The sequence below is a fragment of the Prunus persica genome, chromosome G3, assembly GCF_000346465.2.
Source record: "Prunus persica cultivar Lovell chromosome G3, Prunus_persica_NCBIv2, whole genome shotgun sequence".
NCBI classification, from domain to species: Eukaryota; Viridiplantae; Streptophyta; class Magnoliopsida; order Rosales; family Rosaceae; genus Prunus; species Prunus persica.
In genome coordinates, this window is record NC_034011.1 from 4,364,154 (window position 1) to 4,387,354 (window position 23,201).

At 37.7% G+C, this 23,201-nt stretch overlaps 3 protein-coding genes across 3 annotated transcripts; 2 read left to right on the forward strand and 1 right to left on the reverse strand.

Annotated features, from left to right (window-relative positions):
• LOC18783250 (homeobox-leucine zipper protein ATHB-15) lies at nt 153-7,161 on the reverse strand. Its single transcript, XM_007214898.2, has 18 exons — nt 6,091-7,161; nt 5,564-5,723; nt 5,254-5,354; nt 5,061-5,151; nt 4,450-4,545; nt 4,259-4,372; nt 4,093-4,176; nt 3,792-3,947; nt 3,610-3,684; nt 3,318-3,424; nt 3,039-3,231; nt 2,642-2,827; nt 2,437-2,517; nt 1,727-1,861; nt 1,295-1,620; nt 886-991; nt 630-779; nt 153-448 (listed from the first exon to the last, which is right to left on the reverse strand). Exons 1-18 carry the CDS (start codon nt 6,294-6,296, stop codon nt 302-304), a joined length of 2,514 nt encoding a protein of 837 aa, XP_007214960.1. The 5' UTR covers nt 6,297-7,161; the 3' UTR covers nt 153-301.
• Nucleotides 10,803-12,641, forward strand: LOC18781686 (protein transport protein SEC13 homolog B). Its single transcript, XM_020560547.1, has 2 exons — nt 10,803-10,932; nt 11,466-12,641. Exon 2 carries the CDS (start codon nt 11,488-11,490, stop codon nt 12,391-12,393), a length of 906 nt encoding a protein of 301 aa, XP_020416136.1. The 5' UTR covers nt 10,803-10,932; nt 11,466-11,487; the 3' UTR covers nt 12,394-12,641.
• Nucleotides 16,319-18,545, forward strand: LOC18782163 (GATA transcription factor 9). Its single transcript, XM_007217213.2, has 2 exons — nt 16,319-17,179; nt 17,564-18,545. The coding sequence occupies exons 1-2, from the start codon at nt 16,889-16,891 to the stop codon at nt 18,242-18,244; spliced, it is 972 nt and encodes a 323-aa protein (XP_007217275.1). The 5' UTR covers nt 16,319-16,888; the 3' UTR covers nt 18,245-18,545.

Genomic DNA, 23,201 nt, shown 5'->3' on the forward strand with positions numbered 1-23,201 from the left:
TATCCAATCCTCATAAATAAATGATTTCGGTGCAATTAGGGGTCTCCAATGTAGTTTTGTTTTGCCATGCAATCTTTTCATCCGAAACCACCCGAAAAAGATAAAAACTGGAAAACAAAGGCATAGAAACAAGGCATTTAAGGAGTACAGCATGAACAAGCTAACACAACATCAGTCTTAACATCCATAGTATTTATCACAGCAAAACATAGAAAAGAGAGTTTAAGCATAAAAGGTTTCCAAGTCTCCTCTATTCAACCCTATTATAACCCCCCTAGTCTTAGTGACCTGGTCCCCGATATCAGACGAAAGACCAGTTTACAAATAGAAAACACATGCAGTGAGCTGTCTCCTCTTCATTCAACACTTTCCAAGCCACTGCTCTCTCATACGACACCGGTCGCCCCATGCTGGAAAGGCATATGCCACCTTGAAGGCAAGCAAAACCCTACAAAATTATGGAACAGACGTATCAAAATCAAAGCTTACAACTCCATTGAGTGAATTGTGTTTAGCAATTTCTTTACACGGAGACCATTCACAACTGTGTGTTAAACTAGCTCTCCTTTTGCGCGTTAGTTTAAAATGAAATTGGAAAAACTACAGAATTCGGAAAGGGTCAACTAGACCTGTTGCATTATTTGCGGGAATTCTGAGCAGAGAGTCTTCCGTCCATGGTCATCAAATATCTTTTCCAGAGTTATGTCTTGCAGTGCAACCAAGGTGGTCTCTAGCATGTCGAGCCCTGCCTGGTTTGCAAAGGTAAAAACTGGCAATGCCTGCATAAATGGAGTTCAATTTTAAATTGCTTCAAATAAGTAGGTATGGGAGGAAAGCAAAGTGTTGTATTGGCGCTTTTTCGGGTTGTAAGTGTAATATGCTCACCTTCAGAGAGCAGCACATAATTGCATCTGAGTGATGCCACAAGGATTTGAGGATGGATTCACCTCCTTCAGTGGAGGATTTGAGCAGCTCCACACCCAAATAGCACCTGCAATATCAATAGTATTAGTATATTATGAGATGGCTAAGAAATTGACCTATATTATGAGATGGCTTCATTAATCAAACTTTATGACTGAAACACTTTTAGCATTGCAATTGAAGAAATAATATGTAGCAATATTGTGCGAGTGTGTAGCCCAAAACTCATTTTCAATTGTCCCACAGTGCTCCATGTATCTCAGGCAACATTTTGACATGTCTCAATCAACATTAATATAACCCCTTTCCCCCTCAACCCAACCTAAAAAACGTAGGGGGAGAGAGAGAGAGAGAGGTAGGTATACAACACCTGTAACTGTTGCAGATCCAACGAGCAAGTGTTTGGGCTTCAGGAGTACCAAGTGGTGACCGAAGGCCAGCATGTGAACTTAAATGTGAAGGAGATAGTGCTAATGCCACCCTCTGAACTGAAGATATGATGCTGCGAACATATTGCCGGGCCATGGATGCTACATGTTCTTGCATGTGGCTCTCGCATGCAAATTCAAATGCTATAGTCATCACAGATCTCACACAACCAGTATTTGCAGAAAATTCACTCGATGCTTTATTTCCAGTTGGTCCAATTTCAAGGGCAGAAGCAAGGTCCAAGGTGCGGTTTGGACTGGAGGCTTCCTGAAACATTTTCCAGAGCACTAGCTAATAAGAATTTCCATTGAAAAACTAGTGACATATGGATTGTGACAGATAATATCAATTTAGAAACAGTTCAGAGGCTAACCTTCCCATAATCAAGAGGAATGATGCGAAAACCAGAAGGCAGAAGAGGTGCATCATCAGCAAAGGAAGCATCAATCGGAGCAAATATGAGTTCAGCACAGGAACCCACAGCATTTTCGTCCATTCCACTGCATAGCTATTAAAAAACCAGACATGGAATTTAAGTGAGAGAACAAATTTCATTAGACAAAAAAACAACTAAACAGAAGATTGGGGACAAACTTGAATAGGAACACGATATTGTATCTCTTATCCATATCACTTGTCTCTCCATGTTTTCTGTTATCCACTTAGTAATTTCACACCACAATATCTCATACTCTTAGGCCTTTTCTTTCACAAAAACCTTGACCACATATTCACAGGATATCTTGAAACGTGTCACATATATTTTAGACCAAAAATAAAGGTAAAAAAACGAATCGTAAACAAGAAACATGATGCTGAACACTAATTTGAATTAGCATGATGCTGAGCACTCCAAATTTGCACTGAACGGGTTATGAGCTTGAGCTAAAACATGAAATGCCTATGATTTGCAGGAAATCAATTCAGGTTAATTTACCCAAAAAAAATTCAGGTTACGAATTAGTTTGTCTGATGCCGCTTTGACAGTCCAAGCTAAGCTATGAGACCGGCACGAAAACACTAACCCAAGACAAACACTCATAAATAAGAACCATCATTAACACAGGCAGAATGGATACGTACTTGCAAGAGAAACATTTCTCTCGGCATCATTGCATCTTCAGGAGAATGGCCAACACCTTCCAGTTTAATGACTTCCAAGAACTGAAAAGCACAAAAACATATAAATTATAGAAAGAATAGTGTTTTCTTATTGGACTGGTGTATAAACCACCATAAAAGAAGACGTTTTTAAAAGCTGTAAATTCCTTATTATCAACTTGCTTACCTCTTCATGTTCAATAGTGTGAGCCAGGGGGAGTATAACTTGACCTCCGAAACTTCCAACTCGTGACCCAGCTAAGCTACAAGGACCAACTTTAACAGCTGCAGCTGAGTAAGCATCAATATTGTTGTCTGCCCATTCTGATCTATGCTCACGCAGGAACCTAAGAAGGATAGCAGGAGGCACATTCTGGAAAAATAAAAAAAGTACATGACCAACAAGGAAAAGGTTAGAAGGTAAGCTCACCGTGAAATGTTTCAAAGTCATTGTCCATTAGAAAGGTCACCCCGCATTTACATAATGCAAATAACATGCATGGCATAACTTAGCTAGTGTGTTAATTTTAATTTCCAGTTGTTTGTCAAGGGTGATTGAAATGAGAGATGGTAAGCATCCTGACCTGTAGCAGCATTGATGCTTTAGCACATAATACAGAATTACTGACAGCTGGAAATCCATTAGCAAAGGAAAGATTTAAACCCATTAACTTGTCAGGAGATGAGTTTATGAGGATAGTAACATCATCCATGCCATCATTTCCCATCATTGACCACCCCTCATCAGTAAATCCATTAAGTGCCTCATTAAAACCCCTGGCAGAAAACTCCATTAGCTTTCAATTAGCAAAGATCCCTTCACTGACTGATGGAGATTACTGAAACAAACATAATATACTAACCTGCTAAGCCTCTGGCTTAGTGCTCGTAGAGCTGCAGGACGTCTGCCCCACCCTGTGACATTAGATTGAGAAACCTCATGTGCTATCTGCCTCAGCTGGCGTAAAGCCTGAATGAAAGTCAGAAAACTAATTAAAAACTTAACATCCCCCTTTTACCCTTCATCGTAGCATTCTTGTCATACAGATTAGTATCCATCTTGATTATACATGTGTATCCATCTGGATGATTATACATGACTTAACCCTAAAAACAATAAAGTCAAAACTATCTACAACCATATGGTAATCTTACCGCCATAGTCATCTTTTGAGCAAGAACAGCGGATGATTCATACAATGGGCGCAAGACTTCGGGTACGCTACAAGGCTAGTTGATGAAACATGTGTAAGAGCTATAATTCTTTTAATGGATATATCATTACTAAAGTAAATGAAGAATATCATCCCATTATACTTAATGAATAACTTACTTACCTCCAAATCCATATGGTCAACAATATGTATAATTGAACCACCCCCTTCACAGGGTCGTATGAGGTAGCCACTAGGCAGCATTTCTGCTCTAACAAAATGCTGCACTGGAGGCATGGTTGGACCATTTTGAGTGTTTTTCAGAGACCTCACACAAATCTGAGGATTATACACATGATGAGAACTTGAGGTAAACTGGTAAGTGAAGATATATAAGCATGTGTTTGCTTGTGTGCTTCGCAAGGTATTAAATGCTCAATCAAAATGATAGTTATTTGGTAAGATGATTCATAATTCTACATACCACTAGGCTGCCATCCTCTAAAACAGAAGTATAGCGCAACAGCCAGAAATCACATGCAGGCGCCAAAGTTGTCGGCGCATAGAGCTACGTCAGAAAAATTAAGAAATTAATACCCCAAAAAAAGGGGTAGAAGAATGCAATAACTTATATGACAAGTAGAACCTACCTGCATGTAGAGCAACTCAATGGTTCCACCGTTTGCTGTAGGCAGTACATTCAAAACATCTACAGCGCGGCAATCACGCAGCCACGAAGGGAGATCTTTGAGGATCTCTGCAACCTAAACAGAATATAATCATTAGTCAATCATAAGCCCCAAGTAGAAGAAAATAGATGCAAAGGATCATATTTACTTACCCTGGTAGGCTCTAGACCCACCAGGCCGCAGGCTCGTGCTGCCACTCCAGTGCAACCATGAGAAATAGCAACGATTCCAATGGAATCCGGACCAGGCTGAAAATATCAAGAAGAGGTGAAAGGATGAAACAAATTTCAAAGGCAGAAATCCCCTTTCAAAATACAATATACAAACAGAAGACTGTACTTTACTATATTCCGAGAAAACCCAAAAAATTAATATTAATTAAGTCGTGCTAAATAAATGGCATTTAAGAGTGCAACAAATACCAATAATCAAAACGCGTTGTTTCCAGTTTTACAATGGATCAGTTGCATCATCTGGGAATGTAGGACTTGAACTTACAATTTCCTCTTCGGAGGAAAAATTATGGTGTGACGGTCTTACGTGTCATGCAGATATGGCGTTATAAATCCACACAAATAACAGTGTGGACATGTAAGACCACATCAGCATGCCACATGATGTTATTGTCACACTTTCTCCTTCAGAGAAGAGGTACGGCTCCAAATTGGGCTTATAATTCCAGTTTCCCATTGTTCCATTGTTTTGGCATTTCCAACTCACTTATTGAATAAGAATGATTACTTAAAAAAAATTAAAGATATACCTTCATTCCAGGCATTTGGACCCACTCAACAGCAGTTCCAGTAGCCTTTGAAAGAAACTCTGCTAAAGTTTCTTCTGCAATGGACAAAAGTCTAGAAAAAAAACAAAGCATGAACCCATAAGCCACACACAAACAATAAGGGTGTCACAAAGCACGATGAATGAAAAGGACATAACAACTACATCCCACTAACCCTGCAGGACTTGCATCCCTTGGCGGATGCTGAGGTGTCAAATGGTGTTGACCACTCGTCACCACTGATTCACAACTCGTGTCTTTGGTTGCAAGCGTTGTCTGTAAGAAAACAACCACTTATGTCAATTTCCAGATTACTCAGAAAATATAAAAATCAATAATTCAAGACATTCATTCTAGGTAATGTTATGTACCTGAATAATTGTTCTTCAAAAAATCTTATATTCGAATTTTTTTTCTGGCTAATGATTTTAGCTATTCTAAGATTCCAAATGAGGGAAAATACACAAAAGGATTAGAACTCTCACCCCCTGGGTATGCTGACGGAAATAACCATTTTCATACACCAGATGAGACACCTGCTTCTGCAACCTATCATTTTCCTCCATTAAAAGCTTATTCATAGCGGTGAGCTTCCTATTGACAGCTTGGAGGCGCGAAGCCTCTTTCCGCTGCTTCTCTCTACATCTGAACCAACAAAGCAGAAACAGACAATGCATTGTCATTAAAGGGTTGCCCAAGAACTGAAATAAATGCAACGTAATTAAGATTTTCTGATAAACAATTTAGCACAAATAAGGAAATCAAGCCCCATGCAACTGAATATACTGTATGCTAACTAAGGACAATTTTCCACTCAAAATTCAGAATTTAAATGTAATTTGTAACTGATTATATTCATCACAACGAACCCATACACTTGCATTCTGCTCAAAGAATCAAACTTTTCAAGATCTAAGCCATAAATTCGAGTTTTTCTTTCCTAACCTTCTCTAAACAACCAACAAAACAGAGCAGAAAACCCAAAAGTAAAAAGATTGGCTACCAACCATACCTTCTATTCTGGAACCAAACCTTAATTTGTTTGGGCTCGATGTTAGAGAGAATTGGGCACTCCCTAATAAGCTGTTGGCGGCGAATCGAACTGGGTTTGGGGCATTCATGATAGAGCCTTTCAAGGGCCTCAACCTGCTCAGGTGTGTACCTCACATACTTGCCATTATCTAATCCTCCCTTACCATCCTTGCAGGACATAGCCATTTCCAATGTTCAGCTCAAAATCACTTGCTACCCACAAAAAATACACCAAACCCAGATGGCTTCTCTTGCTGAAACCACAACTTCAAGCACCTTTCAAAGCTTCAGAGCACCAAAACAGACCAGAATGGCAACTGGGTCTCTACCCAAATGTACAAACTTGCAGACCTTGATGCCTAAATATTCAAAAATAAATATCTTTTTCGAGTATGGAGATAAACCGACAAGGAACAGCAATATCCTTAGCTGGAACGGAGTTGTCCTCGTTTTCTTTAAACCCAAAGAGTCAGCACCAAACACAAAGAAGCTATACAAATCCTTCGAGATCAGCAAACACAACCGATCTGATTCCCAAAACCAAAACGAAAACGAAAACGTTTGAAACGAAACACGAGTTACTAAATTGACTCAGTTAGTGGAACGAGTCTTCTTCCCCAGCTGGGACAAAGCGATCTCTCTACTACGGCCTAAGAACCAGAGGAAACGTCACCGTCTCACCGATCTCGATGGTTTCCATATCTAATCTCCCAGACATCTTCTGGGGTCTAATGGGTTGGAAGCAGCATGGTTGATGCGTGTGTGGTTTGAGTTTTGGAAGCTGAAAGGTGAAGACTTTGAGCTGGATGAAGAGAAGAAGAAAAGGGAAAGCAAAGCAGTAATTTTTTTTTTTTTATGCTTTTGCTCAGTGTTTTTCGTTTGCTTTTCTTGTTTTTGCTTTGGTACTCATACGGTTTTGTTGTTGGTGGTGTTGTTTTTCATTGGTTCGTCACTTTCGGCTCAGAGAGAGGGTCTTCTTCGCTCGCTCCACTGTGTGTGTAGGGAAATGGAGCAAAAACTTTACCTTTGAATATTTTTGTTCTGATTTTCTTTCATACTATTCAAATGACCAAATTGTCCTTGAGCTAGTTTCAGAAAGACAATCTCTACCTCCAGTCCCCACTGAATTTGCATGATTACCCTCCTTCAACTCAATGCCTTTGAATTTTCAGACCAACACAGTAATATACATCAGAGTGTGTCAATCGTGATACAACTAGGATAAGTACTTCCAACCAACATATGTGTACAAACGTTGTTCTCACAATTATTTCTTTACATGTCATTTACGTGATTGGTTACTATGAGAAGATCGCTATATACAAACAAATCACTATTATCTTTTAATTTTCTATTTGAATTTAGACTTTATTATTTTTTTCGATCTATTTTAACGTTACCGTGACATATACTAGTACTATGCAAACATGAAAGGGAAATGTTTTTAGACTAGGTTGAAAGCACCAGTTTTAGTTTTAATTGAATGGTCTGACAGCCAGCAAAGAAGATTTTTTAGGATCTTTCTTATTGAAGGGTTTAGTTAGTTTCATTGATGGAGGAGGAGGTGGGCACTATTAATGGATAATGGAATGATGGCAAATTGGTCAAAGAAAATTGGAGGGCATGAAAAAGTTGAAAATTTGGGAAGCATAGGTGGTCAGAGGGATATTTTGCAGTGCAGGAGCAGCCTGCAGGACCAGGCAGAAGGGGCATTGAAGGGAGATAATGCGCGCATCAGAACAGAAGCAAAAAAAATGAGAAAAGCTTTTGAAATAGTAAAGGGGGAAAGAAAGAAAGAAAGAAAGGGGGCATGGGAGACTGGGGAGGAGGGCAGAGGACACCATCATTAGGTTTTTGCATGCGTCTCGATTTCAAAGCTATACCCAAAAAGAAAAAGATTATTACACTTGCACACCAACAACAAAACCAATATCATTTTCAATTTTTTTTAAATTTCTGTTTTAAATAATTATTACTTTTTCCTTTTTTAAATTGTTTACTAGGAGGCTACGTCATCATCATCACAATGCTATAGAGATAGAGAATAGATCCTAGTGTATCTCATGATAATTATATGTAATAATTAAATGAATTAATATATATGGATTTTGTACGCAGAAAAATGCAGAGAATGCAGGCACAAAATATACTCGCAGCAGCTATGTATTTCTTGCATTGCATTGCATATACGTGACATGACCTTGACATGACATGTGAGATGGGGAAATTTTTTGGGTGATGGGATAGGGGGGTGGGTGGTGTGTGATGTAATGCGTTTGTGTTTTTTGTAGGGACAAGAAGGGTTTAGCATTTCCCTTATCTCTAGCCTCTGTCGTTCAGGCAGATTTAGCTATACGAGAAAAATTCTTGAATGTGGTATTTTAATTCAATCACGTATTTTTATATGTTAATATACGATTAATTTAAAATATATGAATAATAACGTCATATATATCATCATGCGTTTTAACTTTCTTACATATCAATAATAATTGATTTGAAATACCAATACAATAACAACTTCATTAGTGGAGGGATTAAAAATTAAAATGAGTCACAAAAAGTATGTGAAATGCTACTACCTTCTGCTACTGTGCTCAAAATTTGTATATACATTACATACATGACAGTCCAACCATGGATAATGCCAGTGGCTGATGATGGCCTCACAACAATTTGGTGGGGTCCACTCTTTGATACTAAATCTACAGTTGTCTCTGCATATTTGGGCAGTAGATTGTGTGTTTAGCATAACTTGTAAACATATTTTGGCACAATCTGATAAATTAGGCTAAGAAAAATATCTAATGCTAAGTTTTTAATAAATTGTTAGTAATGGTCTGTTTGTTATATCGATCGGTTAATAACCTAATCCAATTCTAAACACCAAACGAATTTTTGATTGTGAAATTATGAAAAACAGTACGGAAATTATGAATTTGGTTTCACAAACAACACCCCTTTGAGAGATTGTTTTGTTTGTTTTTCCTCAAAGTAATTGAAAAACTAATCTCTGTCATGTTTCTAGAAAGTATCTGAATATCCAAATGATCAAACACGTTTTTGGTAATGTTTTCCCTTAAAATAGACAAAAGCATTTGTACGTATTAAATGATTTTGTTGATTGTTTCTTTAAAAACCACATGATTTGTGTATCTGAGGTGGACTCGACAAAACTATTCAAAGTTTGAAAACCCGATTTGAAAAAAAAAAAAGTTGAACCCTAAACCAAGACCAAAGATTAGACTAGTTGAACCCGTTTTTAAAAAATAGAAGTTGATTTTAGGATATCCATATGATAATAAATTAATCAATAGCTTTAAAGTTAGAACTAAATTAACTTATTGGTTGGGTTACTATTTCATCATTGAATAAATTTGACATATATACTTTCAGGTTCGCATATGATACTTTATTCATTAATCCTTTTAGTAAAAAAAAGTGCAGTAAACGCTTTTTTAAGAAAACCGATGGTGTGAAATTCCCCTTATAAGGGAAGTTCATACTCATACGCCGAGGATTGCATTCCCAACTATATAGACACCGCATAAAACTTTGAGTTCTTGGTGAGACTGGACTGAACTATTTCAATTAAAATAGACAAGAGTCTTGACCGTTGTTTGGTGTGCTCAAACTCGACTTATTAAATTGGACAATAGTCCAACATATTATGTCTTACAAATCCCATTTAGATGAATGAAACTATAATAAGAATTGACTTAAAGTCAATTCCAATCCAATTCAAGCCAGGCCACAAAACAAGTCATGAGATAATGAAAGTGGAGAAAAAGGAAGTGTAAGGGGGCCTTAAAACACGCCCACATAGGGTGCGGGCTTGATATTACTAACTCTTAATTAAGAAGTTATAGTAAATAATACATAATGTATATGAACGTTGCAAAATGTGAGCGACCGGACGATCAACCAAACACGTCCGATGGGGGATACATTTCTGTTTTTATTTTTATTTTTAATTGAAGTAGAATTCATTTGACGACCCACCAAGTGCGGTGAAATTACGACCAAAAAAATAAGTTTGGTGAATTGAATTCGATGGATGGGGACGTAGGTATAGTACGGAAATTTTGACTTCTGGACTCGAACAATTATGCCCACTCCTCCCTACGACCCACTCATCTCATCATGCATTGCCCTTGCCTATCTAAAACATTCACACACAAAAAAAAACATCATCGCCCTATTTTAGCACATGACATGCACGTGACTGAAATTGCCAAATGGCAAATGCTATGCTCTCTTATTATTTTTTAAATTAATTGTTTTAATATTTTATTTCGAAGAGGGAGGGCTTTTAATGGCCGGTGGTGGGCTCGATGTGGGCCCGCATGCAGCGAGAGGAGACAAGGCATGACCCGACAAACAAATGGCGGGGCCCACGATAGGGCTATGACTTCGAGAAACGGAGCCATTACGTGGCGAGCAAACGCCATGATGGCTTTTGATTCAGATGGAGGCGATTTGCTCGGCGCCGTTCCCGGCCCTGTCGTGCACTCATGCCATATGTTGCGTGGTTTTGAAGTCTGTGTGTGGGCCAATAACTTCAGCCAGGCCCAATGGGCCGCATTTCTTAATAGAAATAGGCTTTGTGGGCCCATTCAACCAGTGCATACAATTTTGGGCCTTGGGCCCACACTCTAAATAACTGTTCATTTAGCAAAGCGTTGAATGCATAGAAAGCTGAAATCAGAGAGGGAAGGGAAGTCTCTTTGTTTTCGAGTTCCTTCGTTCACATCACAGCAGTCAGAGCAATTCGCTTCGTCCAGAAACTGCGTCGTTTCAGATCGCAATTTTTGCTTACCGGGTTAGATCTCTTGCTCTCACTAAGCTCTTCTGTAACAATTTTCGTTTGGGCAGTTTTTGTTTTAGTTCTAAGATCATTGTATGAATCTGCGTAAACAAGAATTTTTAATTTTTAATCAATTTTGTGCGTCTAATCTTTGCTCTAATCGATTAGAGTATCTTTGTATTGTTGTTTATTTTTATCTCAATTCACAGCATAATTTTATTGTGTAAAAATCTGGGATTTTTCATTTATGAGATCGCACTGCTGATACAAACTGATTATATTGCGTCTGGTTATTTGGTTGTTTGTGTTCCAGTATTGTTAATCACATACGTAAACGCAAGACTCATTGTTCCTTTCTACATTGTATTATATTTTTTCTCCAATGTGGTCAGCAACTAAACAGATGGGTTTCAGAGAAAAACAAAAAATTAAAATTTCATAACCAGATTATTTGGGATTTCCTGGAGTAACCCATTATAATTTAGAAGATTTTATTTTGTTTTGATCTCATTTTGGGCTACCTTATTGATCTACAATGTTTGACACAGTATATACATCATAGTGTGTGAAATGCCTGCACAAAAGGTTGAGACTGGTCACCAAGACACCATCCACGATGTGGTTATGGACTACTATGGTAAGCGTCTCGCCACAGGTTCGGCGGACAACACCGTTAAGATAATCGGAGTCAGCAACTCGGCCTCTCAACATCTTGCAACTCTTACTGGTCACCAGGGACCTGTTTGGCAGGTTGCTTGGGCTCACCCCAAGTTCGGGTCTTTACTTGCTTCCTGTTCTTATGATGGGCGTGTTATACTGTGGAAGGAAGGGAATCAGAATGAGTGGATCCAGGCCCATATTTTTGATGACCACAAGTCTTCTGTCAACTCAATTGCTTGGGCTCCTCATGAACTCGGTCTTTGTTTGGCGTGCGGTTCTTCTGATGGGAACATTTCGGTTTTCACTGCAAGGGCGGATGGTGGTTGGGATACCTCGAGGATTGACCAAGCTCACCCAGTTGGTGTTACCTCTGTTTCATGGGCTCCCTCAACAGCCCCTGGTGCTCTTGTTGGTTCTGGTCTGCTTGACCCTGTTCAGAAGCTTTGTTCTGGTGGTTGTGATAATACTGTGAAGGTGTGGAAGCTTGGTAATGGGGTTTGGAAGCTGGACTGCTTTCCGGCTCTTCAAATGCATGTTGATTGGGTTAGGGATGTTGCCTGGGCTCCCAACTTGGGACTGCCAAAATCTACAATTGCCAGTGCCTCACAGGATGGGAAAGTTATCATATGGACTGTGGCCAAGGATGGGGATCAATGGGACGGTAAGGTGCTGCATGATTTCAATTCACCTGTTTATAAGGTCTCATGGTCGCTGACTGGAAACATAATAGCCGTGGCTGATGGGAACAACAACGTAACATTATGGAAGGAAGTAGTAGACGGGGAGTGGCAACAAGTGACAACAGTTGAGCCGTAGAATATTTTCAAAAGTTTGCTTCTGTTATAGCGGATTATATCTGAACCTCCTTTATGAACATATACAAAGACTTTGATCTAACTATCATAAAGTTGATTATTCTTGATTGGTGATGCTGATGAACACTACTGTGTTGCTGGAGATGCAGCTTTATGAATATGTAGCATGATCATTATAAATGTTTTGGTTTTGTTGACATTTGGACATGGTTTGATTTGCATGATCTTATTTCTTCCATTCTCTATAAATTTTGTTGCAGCAGCATATTGCACGTTGCCACTCTAACATATTGCTTGTTTGTATGCTACCTTTGTAAAATGGCGTGTGGTGCCACGTTAACGACTTCATTTTCTGCCAGCATGCTATATTGTACTTTCTATTAATATCCTTGGGAGTTTGTTGTTCATGTTGATGGCATGACTTTTTTTTTGGTCGAAATTGATGGCATAACTTGAGTATTGTAGAATTGGTTTACTTATCAAAACATGTGAGGGGCCATTCTTTGAGTGCAAAATTGGTGAGGGGATACCATGGTCATTCATCACCATGTGTTAAAGCGTAGGAGGAGGATAGGTTCTGGGCTGCAGCACCTTCTTTTCTTTGTGTATTGTTTTGTAACCATGTGTTGAGGATCAAAAGCTTTATGTTTCATTCTTCAAAGTTATTGCAAGGTTGTTTGTTGTGACGTTTGTTCAACTTCATAATCAACCCTAGTTTGAACACCTTTTCTCTTGACACCAAATATCCCATGTTTTCTCCTCAATGTTTCAACATCAAGACACTTTTGCTTGTTGAAACACCTTAACTCTATACTGAAATTATACTTTGTCATGGGCAACCACCCGAAGGTGGCCCTCGATGTTCAGTTCCGCTTGATTACCGAAATGTTGCTGGAAATAGTTATATTGATGACTGCTTTCTCTGAACTAGTTAGATTGTGTCTGAACTTCCTAATGGCAATTAAGCACAGCTGGCGCTGCTATTCATGTTTTAAAGATTACCTATTATTGTGTGAGGCTCTTATGCTGGGTGATAATACTCTTCTCATTATGTTTTAATTTTGAAATTGGATAACACCATTCTGTCATAATCTTGGAGCACCCTACATAGTATTAGTGACTGAAATGCATCAAACATGGTCTGAATTGAACACTGCATGTTAAGCAATTTGAGTCTTAATCCAACTGATGGGAAGTTCAGCAATTATAATTTGCTTTAGACACATTATTACACACAAAAACCCAACTGTTCTTTCATGAAGGCATTGCCCTTTCAAAGTGTTAATGGTCTGGGCCGTACTTTGTAGCTCTATAAATTCCTTACTCACATTTTCCATTTTGGGCTCAATTTTTCGTGTATCTTCAAAGACAACGAGCATGATGCAAGTCTTATGTAATTATCCCAATGGGTGTGGTTTATGCAGGTCTTGCTACATTTTATTTTTATTTTTATACAAACGATATTGAGGAAGGGAGAATTATAAGACTTCGGAATGGAGGAGTAAATGCTCTGAATCTTGAGCTACAAGCCCCTTGCGCTACATATTTAATGTTTAACGCTACCTATTAAAATCTTATCATCAATCTCGGGTTTAACCCTAGCTCATACCAATAATATTGTATATGTATTTATATATTTCCATAATAGAGTTTCAACTTTATACATTTGAGCTGGAAAAGTTTGCTTAAAACCCAAGAAGGCATTTTTTCTGGTTGCCCTTTTTGGGCTTTAAATTTGAAGCAACATAAAGCTGTTCACCAAAAACCAACTTAAAGCTCAATACACTCACTCACTCTATTACACACTAATAACTGCGTCTCAGTGTGAGGCCATCCCATAATTAAGCTCCCTCCCCTTAATTAATCAAGTTCAAAGCCCATGCACTAAGGAGAGGGGCACGTGACTACCACACACGTGCTACCATGTTAGTGTTAGACATGCTAAGCATATTGCACGTGAAGGAAGCACCACATGAAGGTGGGCTCGTCATGAATAGATTCCAGCCACGTGGACTTTACCAGCCCCCTCCCCCCAATTACAAGCAACCTAATTTCCTTATATGCCTATCAAATGCCATTCGATTTAAAATAAAATTATATACTATTTTTTTTAATCAAATTACTCGATGCCTGGTTCAAATGGTTGACAAAGTAACGAAGCCAACATACTTGTTTCGTACGCTCAATTGAACTGTATTCTCTACTCTTTTTTTTGCTTAAATTAATGTCAACTTTGTTGAATTTAATTTTTGTATATGTATCCGTACAATAGAAATTAAGAAATGAAATTAATCGCCTATTAATGTTAGAATTTTGTTACAGTTAATCGAGCATGTTATTTAAGTTTAACCCACATGGATTCACAGATAGACAATACTTAAGCACCGAACCGCGACTGTCCGGCCTTAGAACTACTCTTTAATGTCAAATTATTAGATAAGTAATTGCAACAAAACTAAAGTAATTAGCATAAATTATGAAGAGAAAAAAGAAACATGAAAACAAATTAAAGATGAATTTTCAACTCCTACAGAATCGATCTCTGCCAGGTTTTGTCGCTGTGATTCCTCCCAAGGCTCTGCATTCCAATAGTGTCCAAGTTTACAGCCGGATTCCTCTGCTCCTAATAATTTTTTGCTCTTGGGAATTGTGCTTTTACTTTAATTCAAGTTTTCCCCCTCTGATTTATGCAATATTTTAACTCTAATCAATTGTACTTTCTACCCCTATTTGCTGCTATTGCCCCATCATAACCCATTATTTATATTCCCCACCCACGTTTAAGCACGATGCTTACAGCTCGACTTAATCAAATAACGGTCTTGATCTCATCCACGTGGCCACTTAGGAGGGTTTTCACTTATGATGATTTAATCTTAGCTGCCATATATGATATATGATCTTTTGAGGATTTCCATTTTGGATTTTTCTTTTCACCATTTGGTCCTAATTGTTGGGTAAAACCCTCCTACGAAAATAAATGAAAACCAAATTACTTGGACTTAAATTAAATAGATCCATCAATTCATCTACCAACACACAAAAGAAAGAGCTATAGCTTTTATTATGTTATAAAATCGACCCACAAATGTACAAAACGAATTAGAAAATAGTTCAATTATTTACTAGTTAATAATCCACGATCTAGCCAACGAGATTAGTAGTCTCAGATTCGAACCCTTTAATCTAAATTTTTAACAACAAAAAAAACTTAAAAATAATTATATGCAAAATTTGATGGATTGTAGCCTCTCATTCTGTCTTCCTTTCATATAAAAAGGGTTTGTTATGTGATAACGTTACTTAGCATAAAATTGTTCAAGTGTTAGTTAAAGCAAGAGTAAGGCTGTTAGTTGAAGCAATATAGTTTATAAACAATTCCCAAAATTTGGTCTTCTAGGAGATTAATATAGCTTAGGTGCTACTACATTCCTAGATTTGAGGATTCAAATGTTAGGAAAAGCTTACTTTGCTAAGTTTTATGGCCAAATGTTCAATTTTATTATTACATTATAACAAGCTTATTTTAATATTGTAGTTTAACAATTCGAATAGTTGATTTTTTTAAAAAAATCATAAATTATTCTTGAACAAAAAAATTAAAATTGTAAACTATTAAGACATCTAGTTGCGATGAAATAAACAGAAGAACAATGGTTTTTAAGAAATACTCAAATGATACAATATTTTCTAATTTTTGTGGTTTTTTGCAAAAATGATCTATCAATTCAAACTTGAAAATTAAACTGCCGAATCGCTCAAATTCAATGAAGAGTGAGTCCTATAAAGATATAAATTAAATAAATTTATTTGAAGGATTATTTATATATGAAAATACAAATAAAACAGTTTACAGTTTTTCAACCAAGTTTGTTTGCCAATATCTAGTGTATAAAAATTAACATTTTTTATTTTTCCTACATGAAAAATGAAGGTTTGCAAGACTGAGTCAGATGGGCCCGAGTCAGTCGACGCTAATCCCCATGACCAATTGACGCTGGTAAATTGGATAAGGTCCGTTTGTTTACAGTTTAACATTTATTACCCACTAAAGCTTTTGTCAACCATATTAATATTTTACATTCTTTTTTTTATTTTTTTTTATTTTTCCAAAATCCAAGGTAAATTCCTCTTTTTTATTTTTATTTTCAGCTTTGCCTTGCTTTATTAAGAGGGGAGGTTGGGTTTTTGGGGGTGGGTCCAAAAAGCACGTGACAAAGGTGGAGGTGGTGTCAGCGATCATGTGACGAGTTTCATAAGGGTTCGGTTCAAAAAGGCCAGCACCTTGCCCTCATTATTTAATACGAACCTCTCTGCATGTAAAATGATGCTCCAATTTCATCTTATTTACGCTCCTGCCCCTCCCCTCACTCCTCAAAACCCCCCTCCCCCTTCCATTATCTCTCTCACTCACTCTCTCTCACCCATACAAACCAAACAAACTCTCTTCTTCACCTCTCTCTCTCTCTCTCTAACCACTGCGATTTCTGCACTTAATGGAACTGCCGGAATTCTACCTCGGCGGCTACTTCGACGCCGGAGCCTCCGACTTTCTGCCGGAGAAGAAGCCCGCCGCAGCCGGCGACCAATTCACCGTCGACGACCTCCTCGACTTCTCCAACGAAGACGCTCTAGTCGCCGACGGCGGTTTCTTGGACGCCGCTGCCGATTCCTCCGCCATCACCGCCGTAGACAGCTGCAATTCCTCGGTTTCCGGGGGAGAGCCTCAGTTCTCCGGCAACCGGAACTTCGGTGACTCTCAGTTCTCCGGCGACCTTTGCGTTCCGGTAAAACTCTAATTACATTAATTTTCACCTCACCACTATTCTTAACGTAAATTCGGATTTAATTAACTCTTCGTTTTTGGCCATTGCATGCACAATTTGCATGAGCCACAGGTTAATTTTATAATTAAATGTTAGAGAAAATTTTATTGGCAAAATAATTAGCAATTTTGTACAAGGATAAATTTGTAATTGGACAAATTATTCAAAGGGGGTGGAGGAAAAAAAGGATGGAAATAGCTTTACTCTTTTGCTTTTGCATGCAATACGCATGAGTATTAGGATGACTATTAGGACATTAATTTTATGTTTAATTATGAAATAAAACTTTTATTAATTATTCAGTGCAAATTTGATTAATTTTGTGTTATTTAAATTTGATTACAGCACGACGACTTGGCGGAGCTAGAATGGCTATCGAACTTTGTGGAAGACTCCTTCTCAGCAGAGAAGGACTTGCAAGCTCTCCAATTCCTGTCCATGACCACAACCAAACCTCAAACCCCCGAAACGTCCTCGTCCTCTGAAACGAATCAAAACGCACCGCTTTTCCACCCCGAAACGCCTCTCCCGGGAAAAGCCCGAAGCAAGCGCTCACGCGCTGCCCCCGGAGACTGGTCCACGCGCCTCCTCCACCTCGTCACTCCCAATGACACCATCAAGCCTCCCAAAACGACAACGTGTAAGAAGAAAGATGGTATTGGTGGCAATTCGAACTCGGGTTCCGACACTTCAGGCCGGAAATGCCTCCATTGCGCGGCAGAAAAGACCCCGCAATGGCGAACTGGCCCTATGGGCCCAAAAACACTTTGTAACGCGTGCGGAGTTCGCTATAAGTCCGGCCGGCTTGTGCCCGAGTACCGGCCCGCCGCGAGCCCCACTTTTGTGTCGGCTAGGCATTCCAATTCGCACAGGAAGGTTTTGGAGCTCCGGAGACAAAAGGAGGTCCATAGATCACATCAGCATCAGTTTCTTAGTAAAAGTTCCATTTTTGGCGTATCCAACGGTGGTCATGATGAGTACTTGATCCGTCACCATAGCGTTAACGATTTCCGGCAGATGATGTAGTGATGCTAGAGTAGGATAAGTTAGGGTGCACCTCTCTAAATTTAACAAGAATTCTCTAGCTTAATTTGCTAATTTTTTGGTCTTAAAATTTGAATTTGTATTGGTCATTGAGCAAAAAAAAAAAATGTAGAATTGAAAAAACAAAAAAAAGGGGGGAAGGGAGAAAGTTGGGCATTGGCTTTGTATTGTACTTTCCTTTTTCTTTTTTTGTCGAATTTGGCAAATTTAGAATATCAATTTTACCTACATTTTGTTTTCAATTTCTTTTTTTGTTAAATTAATAAAATCCACAAATTTTGTTTATTTGTTAAGGACAAGTTAAAAAGAGGAAATGTCATTTGCTTCGGTGCAGTGTCAAGAAAATATTTTATTGTTAGATTGTTTAGTATGTTATGTTGTCAAACGATCACATTATATTACCGCAATATTGATACGGATATTAATTATGTTTTTTTCTTTTGGAATTTGAAATGTTTATCATCTTAATAGTTAGATAAATTATCATCAAATAAATGGTATGGTAATTAAAAAAAAAAAAAACAAATGGTTGTGCGACTTTGATGAAACAAAATAGGGTCATAGGAAGGATCTATAGTGCTGATGAAGTGCCTTTGCTTCTGCAAATGGTTGACATAGAGCACTCATGCACATGAGGAGGAGCTAGCTCATTGGCTCACAAGTCCAAATTCCAAGATATTTTTTGTTTTTTTAATCAGTCAATTCTTCCTCCTTAGCTTTTCATTGATTGAAAGTCAATCATTTTCAGCTACCAAAATTTGCACAATTTTGTCCAAGTTTTCAAGCATCTCACACTCACAAACATATTATTAGGTACCCTGAATATGTTATGTATTTTTTATTATCCTCTTTTATTAGGTACCTGTACATCTATGAAAGAAGAAATATATATCATAAGGCCAATGGAGAACTGCATGAAATAACAATGTTTGGCTCAAGCTCGAGAAATTTTTGGAGCACAAAAAGAGCAACATCCAAGAAGAGTAGCAACTAGAATTGTGAGTGATCAGTGGGCACCTTTTTGTGAGTATCGAGGGCCCAAATTTCAGGGCATTTAAAGAGAATAATAAGGCAGGCAGGGAGGCAGGAGGAGCTAGCTAGAAGAAAAGCATGGGATTCAGTGTTTGTTGATTGATACGTCGTTTTGTGTACGTACCATTTTACATAGAAGTGCGTTTTAAAAACTTTGAAAACCAATGCGAGCAGCAAGAGGAGAGAAAAAGTAAATAAAACAATTTGAAGGGGAATTTTGGCATTGGCTGCTTGCTGCATAGTGCATATAACTTTGCAAAAATGGTGCAGGGAGGGTCATGTGGGGGGGATCATTAAACAACGAATTAGGTACACTTGGGGACTGATTTAACTGTCCACCCGATCCTAGACATTTGCCCTTCCATGGGCTCCACTGTCTTATTATTAGTCTTCATATTCATCAATTTGTTATGTTCATTTAAGATTAAATTAGATGAATCACACATGTGATGCTTATAATTTAATCGCGTTATGTTGAGAGAGTGAGTAGATTGAAAGTCTCAAAAATTGGAAATTTAATCAAATATATAGGTATATTTGACATTTTCTATATATCAGATGATTTTTCTGAATCAAAAGGGAAATGGATATTTAAATTCGAGACTACTTTCTTTAGTATAGAAAAAGAAATATCGAGATAATTGATATGTAATGATAATTGAGAAGCAGTCATCCGAATGGAATGAAGAGAATGAGAACAAGATTACTTTAGAGAATGCACAGATAGATATGGCCACTTTACATCAAAACTGAACACAAATTAAAATATGATGTGCACATAAAATAGAATGGGGGGCTTTCACTTCATGGAAAGACAATGCCAAGTGATGGGCCATGCAAAGCTATGAAGATAGGTAAACATAATAATAATAATGCTCGCCCGCCCTTTACCTTATCCTGCCTTTGAAAGGCCACAACATCATATACGTAGAAGACTAGAACAAGGGTACGCAAAAGTACACAACTATATGTAAACATATGAATGCTTGCTTTCAATTTTTTTTTTTTTAATTTTAATTATTTTCCTATATATATATATTTATTTAGATATAATGATGAGCAGATTGAATTGAATGAGCAGAGAATGTGAAATGGAGGAGGCTCGGGGGGTTTTGCATGTGGATGATGAAACCCAAGCACATGGCGTACGTGACGTGCATGCCTGCATCTGTTTCTGTTTAATTATATTTTGGATAATATATCCAATTGTTTTTTTTTTTTCCAGAATGGCTTTGCTTCCCAGTTGTCTCCAAGATCTTTCCCACCCATGTTATTTCTTAACCAGATATATGTTATATGTTTCTTGTCCCCTCCATAGCTACCTTTTTATGACTTTGCATCTCTCTCTCTCTCTCTCTCTCTCTCTCTCTCTCTCATATTTTTTTTTATTTTGTGTGAATTTATTATGACCATTATAATTTCACACTTAATTAGTTGCGTATGTAGAAATTAATTAAGATGGGAGGGAAGTTCAACTTGGGTAGAGCGACAAGCAATTTCACATGTTTTGGTTTATTAATGGGAAGTTAGGTAAAATGACCTATAGGAAGCAATATATTGGGCTTTTACAGAAATGTATGTTATGACATAAATAGAGTTATAACATCGAGTGGCGATGAGTGGTACGATTGTAATAACATGCTTTGATCAAGACTCATCAAGGATCAGAACCTTGCAGTATGCAAATGGTAATTTCGAATTGTCAAGTAACTGTAAAGATGACTTATGTAAGTTGGCCAAATCACGTGTTATAATTATTGTATTAGAATGAGATCATGAGATTTATGTTTATTAGTTATTGTTAAACTTTCAATTTTGACGGACTTCTGTTACTTATGTTTATATTGACTATGACTCAATGACTAAGTATATTAGTTTGGTTTAAACTCTTACTCTAACTATAATAGGAGAGATAGTGTTAAGGTTTGCTCAATATAAAAGTATTGGTCCCTCTTCTCACAATACACGAGTTTTATAGTGTGCTTAACCTATTGAAAGCAAGAACATTCGGGGGTTACAAAGAGAAGAAGATCACTCTCATAATTGCCATGTCTTCTTCATTCAGTATGAATCGATCGATAACTCTGCTTTTATTCATGTTGTAATTCATGTATTTATTGTATTTAACTTCAATTAATCTAACAGAAGCATAATTAGTATAAAGGTAATGATAAAAGCTGAGCAGGAATTAATCGACCAGACTGAAAAGGAAAAGGGGTTTCTTTTGAGACGAAAAGGATTTCAAAAAAGAAAAAAAAGAAGTTAGCATTGCGAGACCACGTTCTTTTGAGATGTTAAAAGAACCACACATGAGCACCAAATGAGTTTTTGAAACATGAACAAAATATGCCAAATAAAATGGATGGAAAGCTTACAAATGGTAATGGGCAAAAACAATGACTGATGATTGGCCAATTAGGCCTTTCTTTTTCAAAAAGGAGCAAGATGCATCAAGCAAAGAAAAGGTCTCTCTTCCCATGAACCTCTCCATTCTATGTGACCTTCCTCTTCACATGGCCTAACAGATGGTTTTGTTTCATGTCATGAGGTTCTGGTCTGTTTGGGTCCTGTGTGTGATTTTGACATGTACATCTGGCAAAGGATCATATCATTTCATGGAACAATTAAAAAAACACAAAATTCTTCCCTTTTTTTTCTTCAAATGCACGACATGAACAAGAGGTTTAAGTTTGACCCCCCACTTGTTTGACCAAATTTGATAAACAAACTAAGCATGCCCACATTGAGTTCCAAGCTTCTTTTTTTTTGGTTGGGTCCGAACATAAGTTCCAAGCTTCTGCATTGCAGATTTGCAGTCAAACAACAGGTTTCAATTGCCAGCTCTTTACAGAAGATTGCTGAGTAACTGAGAGAGCAATGTAATATTGATCATCTAACTAATTAATAAGCATTAAGGTAAACTGTCATTGACTTAACGAATTCTTGGTAGGCCAAGTAACATGATTTCACGAGAGAGAGAGAGAGAGAGAGAGAGGGGGGGAGATAAGCAGGCACATGGCTATGAAAAAAAACCAGTTGGCTATCTTTAGTAGGCTTCAGTTCCTTTCCTAGGCTCCTCCAAGCCTTGTTTGTTTATTCTTGTTAACCTTGTTGTACAGTTTGACTGCATTTGGTTGGCCAACATGATTACCATGTTGATGGTCTTGCCACATAATTAAAATTGGGGTTTCCTCTTTTAATTCTGGTCTAATTAAACAAAAAGGTTTGGCAATTTTGGCACCAAATGCAAATTTCTGCAACCAAGTCATTCTATTATGAGTCTGGTGTTTGGGCCTATTCAAACCTTTTCTTGGGCTTGGCCTTTTCGGGATTTGGGCTTACATACAACATGTGTGTATAATCTTTCGTAACATCTTCTGACATGCTAGTTATGTGACCACTTATTGTGAGATGAATAGTGTATATACACTCGTTACATGTAAGTTTTTCTCTTCATCATTTTCTTTAAAACTCTGCGAAATTAATTTTAATTTTGTATATGATCACCAATATGCGTGTGAACGATGGTGCACATACTATTGATCAATCCTCATTCAAATGTTGTTAGTGAGAGTCGAGACTCAATAATGTTGAACCCCAGAAAGTGTACCCTTTTTAAGAAATCCATCAAAATCAAATCAAATCAAGCAAACCCTATATCATGCATCTTTTCACCTCTTACCAGACCAATGGAAGGGTTAACCAATATGCTACTGATCCCTCGTTACAGTTGTTTCACCAAACATACAGCTCACACAAAAACACCTACCCTCCACCAAAATGTCAACTCAATCACAACCTTACATTCATATATTACCCACCATACAAAATAGGCCATCAATTTCTATCACAGAAGCCCACGGGATGTAACAAGCTTCTTTGCTCTACAAAAATTTCTACCAGTCAC

Coding starts and splice junctions, on each gene's coding strand:
- LOC18782163 (XM_007217213.2), top strand. CDS start 16,889: ATGGAACTGCCGGAATTCTACCTCGGCGGCTACTTCGACGCCGGAGCC. Junction 17,180..17,563: donor CCGGCGACCTTTGCGTTCCG/GTAAAACTCTAA, acceptor ATTTGATTACAG/CACGACGACTTGGCGGAGCT.
- LOC18783250 (XM_007214898.2), bottom strand. CDS start 6,296: ATGGCTATGTCCTGCAAGGATGGTAAGGGAGGATTAGATAATGGCAAG. Junction 5,724..6,090: donor GTTTGGTTCCAGAATAGAAG/GTATGGTTGGTA, acceptor TTGTTGGTTCAG/ATGTAGAGAGAAGCAGCGGA. Junction 4,546..5,060: donor TCCAAATGCCTGGAATGAAG/GTATATCTTTAA, acceptor TGATATTTTCAG/CCTGGTCCGGATTCCATTGG.
- LOC18781686 (XM_020560547.1), top strand. CDS start 11,488: ATGCCTGCACAAAAGGTTGAGACTGGTCACCAAGACACCATCCACGAT.